At 33.2% G+C, this 8,441-nt stretch overlaps 3 protein-coding genes across 6 annotated transcripts in view; 2 read left to right on the top strand and 1 right to left on the bottom strand.

Moving 5' to 3' along the window:
• LOC113823573 (TNF receptor-associated factor 6-A) overlaps positions 1–1,318 on the top strand; it is a 5,138-nt gene extending 3,820 nt beyond the window's left edge. The window contains exons 6-7 of the mRNA XM_070113444.1: positions 753–775; positions 1,301–1,318. Coding sequence (XP_069969545.1) covers positions 753–775; positions 1,301–1,318 — 41 coding nt within the window. The remainder of the gene's footprint in view (positions 1–752; positions 776–1,300) is intronic.
• Positions 1,319–1,364: 46 nt separating this feature from the next.
• LOC113823556 (dynactin subunit 5-like) lies at positions 1,365–5,553 on the bottom strand. The gene is made up of 5 exons (XM_070113387.1): positions 5,414–5,553; positions 3,481–3,668; positions 2,923–3,034; positions 2,496–2,767; positions 1,365–2,197 (listed from the first exon to the last, which is right to left on the bottom strand). The coding sequence occupies exons 1-4, from the start codon at positions 5,459–5,461 to the stop codon at positions 2,525–2,527; spliced, it is 591 nt and encodes a 196-aa protein (XP_069969488.1). The 5' UTR covers positions 5,462–5,553; the 3' UTR covers positions 1,365–2,197; positions 2,496–2,524.
• The window catches only part of LOC113823555 (TNF receptor-associated factor 6-like), a 10,396-nt gene continuing 7,438 nt past the window's right edge, over positions 5,484–8,441 (top strand). Inside the window, exons 1-4 of one of the 4 annotated variants that reach the window (XM_070113383.1) lie at positions 5,484–5,603; positions 5,787–6,020; positions 8,097–8,183; positions 8,322–8,441. The exon at positions 8,322–8,441 is cut by the window's right edge and continues 20 nt beyond it. In XM_070113383.1, coding sequence (XP_069969484.1) covers positions 8,145–8,183; positions 8,322–8,441 — 159 coding nt within the window. In that variant the 5' untranslated portion in view covers positions 5,484–5,603; positions 5,787–6,020; positions 8,097–8,144. Of the gene's footprint in view, positions 5,604–5,786; positions 6,021–6,076; positions 6,114–6,133; positions 6,160–6,203; positions 6,227–8,096; positions 8,184–8,321 lie in introns of those variants that run through there. The other 3 variants (XM_070113384.1, XM_070113385.1, XM_070113386.1) reach the window with 3 other exon arrangements.

Raw genomic sequence — 8,441 nt, 5'->3', positions numbered from 1 at the left:
TATATATATTATATCATATTATATATATTATATCATATTATATATATTATATCATATTATATATATTATATCATATTATATATATTATATCATATTATATATATTATATATATTATATCATATTATATATATTATATCATATTATATATATTATATCATATTATATATATTATATCATATTATATATATTATATCATATTATATATATTATATCATATTATATATATTATATCATATTATATATATTATATGATATAATATATATTATATTATATTATATTATATATATTATATTATATTATATATATTATATTATATATATTATATTATATTATATTATATATATTATATTATATATATTATATTATATTATATTATATTATATATATTATATTATATTATATATATTATATTATATTATATATATTATATTTATATTATATTATATATATTATATTATATTATATATATTATATTATATTATATTATATATATTATATTATATTATATATATTATATTATATTATATTATATATATTATATTATATATATTATATTATATTATATTATATATATTATATATATTATATTATATATATTATATATATTATATTATATATATTATATTATATTATATTATATTATATTATATTATATTATATTTATTATATTATATTAAATTATATTATATTTATTATATTTATATTTATATTTATATTTATATTTATATTTATATTATATTATATATCCAGAAATCAAGGAAAAGGGTAAACAAGTGAGATAGGTAGGACTAGTATTTGACTCTAAGCATTTGTGGAGCCATCATCGTGTAAACACAATTTATAGATAAAACTCACAGTGAGCATAGCATTTATGTATATGCCATCCCCTGTGACAATGGGTTAAAATAATTTCGCCATAAGTAACTTTGAAACAGATGTAATTAATAAAACATTACCATTCAGTATGTGGGGGAAATACTTTAAATACTATTCCAGGCTTTACGGTCTACAACTATACGGAAATATGTAAATATCTGTAAATTGTAATGTTCATTAAAGATAAAGATAATTAAAGATTTTCATATGAACACTTTCAGGGGGGGGGCGGGGAGTATGTGTATGTATCTATCCTTATCTATATATACATGTGCATATGATATACATATGATATACATATACATATACATATGATAAGAGACAGTAAATAGATATTATCTGTTATATATAGTGTACAAACTATACATTTTCAATTGATGTCCAGAACATATGGACATTAAATTCCTCATGCCTTTCCCAAGCATAGTGTGGCATCCTAATTAATGTGTATCATCATATCAAAACAATTGGTTACATATATACTACTTCCAGCTTTATAAAAGTTTATTCAGAATCCTGTTCTCCAATATCTAGAATAATATTATGCAATAGCTAAGGTAGTCCTTACCAAATTGTGAAAATTGAGAATATGGAACAAGTTTATAACTAGTTTACAAACAGGTTATCTCGCAGGCTTAAAAATGTGTGCTTTGGTACAATATAGAGGTGTGACAATATAATAGTAAGAGCAATCTTTGCATCTTTTAAAGAAACAACAACTGCCATTATTTACTTTATTTTAACATACACAAGCCCATAATGATATAAATTCCATCTTTATTAAGCTTGAAATTAACTTTTGCAATAACAGTTCTAATAAAGTCTACATATTCAAAATTTATTTTACAGCAGCACACATATAGACTGCTATTACCCAGCCATAAAATCTGGCTCCAGAAGATAATCTTGTGATAGTAAAAGTTCTGTGTTTTTGAGTCTTCATTTATTATTCTATATGTAAAAAAAAAAGTATAATCCATATTTAAAGCTTCTGAAATAATAATAATTCACAATGCTGTCAGTATCATACTAGAATGACATATACTGTATTTGATTAGTAGTAGACACAGAAATCCCCTAGTGATATATTTAGGCAGACCAATTGTTAGGTCAAAAGACATCATAGTCGACCTGTAAACATAACATAATTTAATTTATGCTTTTGCTAAATTCTGAGGTAACTGATTTGAAATAAATAGCGTACCTCAGAAATATATTCTCTTCTTCACTGAGTTCAACTGAAGTTCCATAACTCAGGCTGGATATTATACTTTTGGCTTGAGGAAACAGTGAAGCAAAAATAGAGCTTTCTGTAATACCTGCAAAGCATTTTTGTGAATTAATTTTCCAACAATGAATGCAAAACTTTTCTTATGTTTACTAAACTGAAAATATCTTCTAAATGGAAATAATATTGGAAAAACAACAGGCAATTAGATGTATAAGGATTAAATCGTAGTTTACTGACAGTCAGCTGCACTACTTTCTTGGGATCTATTTAAATCTTAAAGATTATTTTGATAAAATTTCATTTTGGCCCCTACATGGTACAGGGCAGTGCTCATCATTTGTCACTAAACTGCCCTCCACTCTATAATAGCAAGTTTAAATACTCACCCAATTTTTAAGAAGTAAATGAAACACATCTAAATTTCAATAAGCTTTGTAGTTCCTTCCTTTGCCTGTGGTGGCATATCTTTGACTCTGATGAAATGGTGATAACATGACTTAGTGTAATCAGTCATAAGATCTTGTGTAGCCTCTGGCAGATCTCCTGTGTGCTTGGCAGGTGAACCACTATAGATTGCAAATGGTGGAACAACAGTCTCAGGTGGCAAGACGGTGTTGTCAGCAATCATACAGCAATCTTTCAGTACACAACGGCGTCCCTAAAATTTTATATTCTTCGATAAAATTCATATTAGCAAAGCAAATTTGCTCTTCAGCAGAGTGATTATTAATATATACAAAACAGTAACCTAATAATTCAACAGAAGAAAAAACTATTCACAGACACAATATAAGAAGCATGTTCAATACTTACGATAACACAGTTCTTTCCAATATAGACATAAGAGCCAATGACTGCAGCATTTACAACAGAACCCTCACCAATGTAAACATGGTCACCAATGTGAAGTGGGAAAAATGCTACTCTGAAATATTAAAAACAACTATTACTAAAAAGAAAAGGTAAGCACGTCAAATATATCTATATATAAGGAGAAAAATAAATATGCACACGCATATATATATTTTAGCTATATGTGACAGTAATAACATTAAGAACAATGACAAAGGTACAAAGCGTTTTCAATAACAAAATATGAGAAGTAAAACTAGAAGAAATATAAAACAATATCATGTATAGGTGATATTTATTCCTTTTACTTAGTATCATCTTAAATTACATTCAAGAGCTCTGAATTCATGCTTTTTGTATTGCAGAAAAGATGTAGCATAAGGTGACAATTGTATGTGCTAATTTCCTTTGCTAAATTAATCTGTACAGACAGTAAACAACTTTTTGAGGATAAAACAACTAAAGCAAATAAAAACAATAACCAAACTAAAAAACAAATGTTATCCACTTATTACTTACCCCTTACTGAATTTTTTAAACGGAGGTCTGATAACCGCTTTGGATGATATCACACAATGGCGTCCTACTCTAACATTTGCAAGGTCTCCTCTGATGATCACACCACTAAGCACGATAACTTTACCACTTAACACAATATTTTGAGAACCGCATAACACACTTGCACGGCTGACTCGGTTTCCTGTGGCCTGGAGATGAAAATAAAGTATGTAAAAATCTTCATTTTCCAATAGAATTCATTATGCACTGGCCTGCCACACGCTAATAAGAGAAAAATTCATTTGTTTGATAACTGTTTATATCAAAAGATCTCACTATATTTCTCAATTTTTTTTAGGACACTTGCAGGCTCAACCTTGCAAACAGCTGCATATTAGTCATCAATCTTTGCTATGATATAGATATATCAACCAACATAACTTGGAATGGAGGAATTATCCTAATTAAGCTTAGTTCCACTTAATTACCTAAAACCACTCTTGGCCTTACTTAATGTGTGTGTGTGTGTGTGTGTGTGTGTGTGTGTGTGTGTGTGTGTGTGTGTGTGTGTGTGTGTGTGTGTTTGTGTCGTGTGTGTGTGTGTGCCTTGTGTGTGTGTGTGTGTCTGTCTGTTTGTGCCTTGTGTGTGTTTCTGTTTGTGCCTTGCGTGTGTGTCTGTTTGTGTATGTGTGTGTGTGTGTCGTATGTGTGTTTGTGTGTGTGTGCACGTGTGTGTGTGTGTGTGTGTGTGCGCGTGTGTGCGTGTATGTGTGTCCAAGTGTGTGTGTGTGTGTGTGTGCGTGTATGTGTGTCCAAGTGTATGTGTGTCCAAGTGTGTGTGTGTGTGTGTGTGTGTGTGTGTGTGTGTGTGTGTGTGTGTGTGTGTGTGTGTGTGTGTGTGTGTGTGTGTGTGTGTGTGTGTGTGTGTGTGTGTGTGTGTGTGTGTGTGTGTGTGTGTGTGTGTGTGTGACAATATTAATATCCATACATAACATTGCTCCAGCCACTCCTGGGAATCTGCAAACATCATCATATGAACCAAAAACCTTTTCTAACCCAGGGGGTTCTCCTCCAGACCCCAACTCAATTACCATATAATCCGATTTGAGATTCTGCCCCCAGTCCCCAACTCAATTACCATATAATCCGATCTGAGATTCTGCCTCCAATCCACAACTCAATTACCATATAATCCGATCTGAGATTCTGCCCCCAGTCCCCGACTCAATTACCATATAATCCGATCTGAGATTCTGCCCCCAGTCCCCGACTCAATTACCATATAATCCGATCTGAGATTCTGCCCCCAGTCCCCGACTCAATTACCATATAATCCGATTTGAGATTCTGCCTCCAGTCCCCGACTCAATTACCATATAATCCGATCTGAGATTCTGCCCCCAGTCCCCAACTCAATTACCATATAATCCGATCTGAGATTCTGCCCCCAGTCCCCGACTCAATTACCATATAATCCGATCTGAGATTCTGCCCCCAGTCCCCGACTCAATTACCATATATTCCGGTCTGAGATTCTGCCCCTAGACCCCAACCCAATTACCATATATTTCGATCAGAGGTTCTGCCCACAGACCTCCACCCCATTGGCGTGGACTTACTCTCTGTGGCATTAGTTGCACACTATTTTCTTCATTTCTGACATTATTCTTTGCCTGCTGGTGTAGTTTCACCCGTCTTCACGAAAGGAAATACCACAGCTGTAAAGTGTCATATTTGTAGTTCTATACACTACATGGAAAGTTTACCTTGTATCATATGGCTGTGTGAATCTGGAAATACAAAAAAAAAAAAAACCCTCCAACCTGTTAATAATATACTCCTAGCTATGTAATTAATGACCCTACCTACAGAACAATATTTGACATGTTAAAACTCCTGAGCCTTACTCTTCTGCTAAAAATATTAAATGTCTGTACTTATCACTGATAATTACAGTCTCAATATACTGAGCTCTGGGATAAAAGGAATCCTGCAATTCCATGGCGAAGTCCTCGAGTATCAAGCTGTCCCCTCAGCTCCTCACGTCAGTGCCTTCGCAACGCCCAGCCGATGTAAACAAGGCGTTACCTTCACCGGAGTTGGGTGGCCTCCTTATTTCTTTGCAATTTCCTCTTGTGATATTTGTGAGTACTCCATTCTAATGCCTTTCATTTATTTTGCACATTAAAGATATGTTAATAAAGATTTAGCTTTCCTCCAGTTTTCTGCTTGACGCAAAATGTATTTATGAAGGATGCTGGAGGTATATTTTCATTCATTTGTAAAGATCTTAATATTGATAACATGTATTTTTTGATTATCTACAGACTTCTTTTTGCGACGCTGGCTATCATGTGTTTGTTGCTGAGCGTCAATAGGTTCCCCGAGCCTTTCCCTGCAATTCCTGCTCATAGGACGGCGCTTGACCTTCGCCGATGAGTCACAGGAGTCCTTCGCCTTTCGCCAAACAGCCTCTGAAGGATGTTATGACGCTTGGACGCGGCAGACAGTGCTCTCTGATAGACCGTGCAATATGTCGCTAAGGAAAGGGCAATCAACAGGTGAGGCTCCTTCAGGTTTTGTTTGATGAGTCGTGAACAGATGACTCATGACTCATGACTGGGGAATTCCTGCCTTGGGGCTTGGCAGGAGAGGTGAGTCACGAGACGGAACTCGGTCCTCTGCTTTACAAAGCTTGGGGTTAAAATGCTATCCACTAGTTCTGCCTTGGATGCAATGCAGGGAGCCATCGGCCTCTGACGTTAGAGTTCGTTAAATGCCAAACTCGGTCTTCGAGGAGAATGAGAACCGATGCAATATCCCAAAATTCTAGTCTTGCATCATTGCATGTGATTCCACTTGTTGGGCATTAGTGTGCTTCTGCTTTCGTCAATGTTGAACATTATGTTTAAAAAGAATATACTGGCCTGTTTGAAGATATTCTTCAGAGTATGTTGGTTATAGTTGACAAATAAAAATGCACATTAGACCTTGAGATACAGTCGTGTTAGTATATGTTTCTGTACTAGATACACTGGGGGTTAATTGAAAAGGGTTATTTCCTTTGGTAACTGTTTAGAAAAGGATCACAGAGAGATGCTGAGACCTCTTTGACAGTAAGTCGGCAAGTCTTGATACACTACATGCATGGGAGATTTGTTTATCCTCATCAGTGTGAAGGCATGCATTGCAGGATCTGGTCATTAAACTAGGAAGCTTGCTCTGAAGGTGGTTTGAAAATGCTTGGTATCTGACTGAGATATCTGACCAAAAAGTTCTGTTCAAAACAGGAATGAAACAAGTTGTTTCAATCCAAAAAAAATAGGAAAAAGAAATATCTTGCCTTCAAAAATGCACCTTAGAATATACTTTTGCTAAAGTGTTGAACGTGGGGTGTAGGTGAAGTGTCTACAGATGTATCGGTATGTTTTACCAAAGTTAGGAATGGACGGTGGAGATCAGGTCAGCAAAGGGTAAGTTTAGATATGAGGCATGGTTAGGACTGAGTAAAAACAAAGAGTAGATTAAATTAGGCAAAACATAGAAGGCTGTCAGTGGAATGAGAGCATGGTATTGAGGTTGCTTTGGATGTGACATTTGGAATATTAATGTCAAGTGTTCTTTCTATGATTGATAACTCAACATAATTTTTTTCACATTGCACCAAATCCGGTACAATTTGATTCTGATATGAACAAAATAAAAATATTTTCAAAATCAACTTTTATATTTTCCTGCCGATGTTCAACATAGCCAACCATCATGAAAATAAATCAATGTAAATGTAATAGAAATTGATAACCTCATCGCTATTAGCTTTCTGGTGATGTCTACACAATTGTAAATTTATTTGAAGGTGCTGGAGTTGAGGTCTATAGATTGAAGGAATTAAGTAATTATAGCCTGGTGTAGTTTTGTCATCTGTATTTCATTTATTTTTTACCACCTATCACATGTTTCCTGAAATTGATAAACTATTAAAAGAAAAGTCAAAACACCCAATTATTTTTATTTTCATTTTGCTTTTTCAGGAGTAAAATCTGTTAACAATGGAATGAAATAATTGTGGCCTCTCTGAAAGTATTATAAAAACACTTTTGATATTTGTCTGTACTAAACAGCCAAGTTTTGTAATTCAGACAAGTATTGCAAACTAATGAGTGTGATATTAGAAAACATTTTGTTTGTCTTTTTTATCCTTGGTATGATTAATAATTGTTGATAATATGACTCCCATCAAGCAGTTATTATGGCCTACAAGCCTTCATTGCACTAGCAGAAGTCTGCAAACCCATTCCTCTGTCATTTTGGTTCCTTTATGAGGCAGTATTCTTTGTTTTTATTTATCATTGTAGGGTCCCATTTTTTATAATAACCCTGCCATTGTATAATTATATGTTATTTCTTTTAAATATTGGGAATTAGGTCATCCTCTTGATAAGATAGGGTTGGAATTTTTATTTAATAATTTTCATATGATAAGTTTTATCACCATTATACTAAAATTGTTTTCTGCAGTATTCTTTGATTTGTCTTTCACAATGCAATGATTAGTACTTATTTTAAGAAAAATATTGACAGTTATTCTTAAAGATTGGGCATAATTGAAGATACTAAATCCTTTTCATATTCTGTAGGAAATGCATAAGTGAACAGTTTGATGCTGATAAAAAAGGTCATGAAGAATGGAGAGTGTCGAAGAGTCCATTACAATTTTGTCTCGTGTAAGTAGGTGAAGTACTTTGCTTCAATATATTTTGATATTCATGTTCTGAATATTTGTTATTCTCCTGTATTATTCTAATATATTTGGACAGGAGAGCATGACGTTTCTTCTGCTCACTTACTTTTCAACATTTCAGCAAGAGGGATTTGATTATGAATTTGTCCCACCTCTTGACCCTAAGTATGAGTGTGCCATATGTCTACTGGGCTTACGCTCACCCATACAAACTACATGTGGTCACCGCTTTTGTAAAGAC

Source organism: Penaeus vannamei, chromosome 34 (genome assembly GCF_042767895.1).
Source record: "Penaeus vannamei isolate JL-2024 chromosome 34, ASM4276789v1, whole genome shotgun sequence".
In the NCBI taxonomy this organism is placed as follows: Eukaryota; Metazoa; Arthropoda; class Malacostraca; order Decapoda; family Penaeidae; genus Penaeus; species Penaeus vannamei.
The sequence above is the reverse complement of the archived record's forward strand: the minus strand, read 5'-3'. Positions and strand labels throughout refer to the sequence as shown.

Bases quoted from the DNA above. Each gene is read 5' to 3' on its own strand.
- LOC113823556 (XM_070113387.1), bottom strand. From the start codon at position 5,461: ATGGAATTGCAGGATTCCTTTTATCCCAGAGCTCAGTATATTGAGACT. The intron at 3,669-5,413 runs GTAATTATCAGT...TTTCATCTCCAG, and splicing joins GAGCTCAGTATATTGAGACT to GCCACAGGAAACCGAGTCAG. The intron at 2,768-2,922 runs GTAAGTATTGAA...ATAAAATTTTAG, and splicing joins TTGGAAAGAACTGTGTTATC to GGACGCCGTTGTGTACTGAA.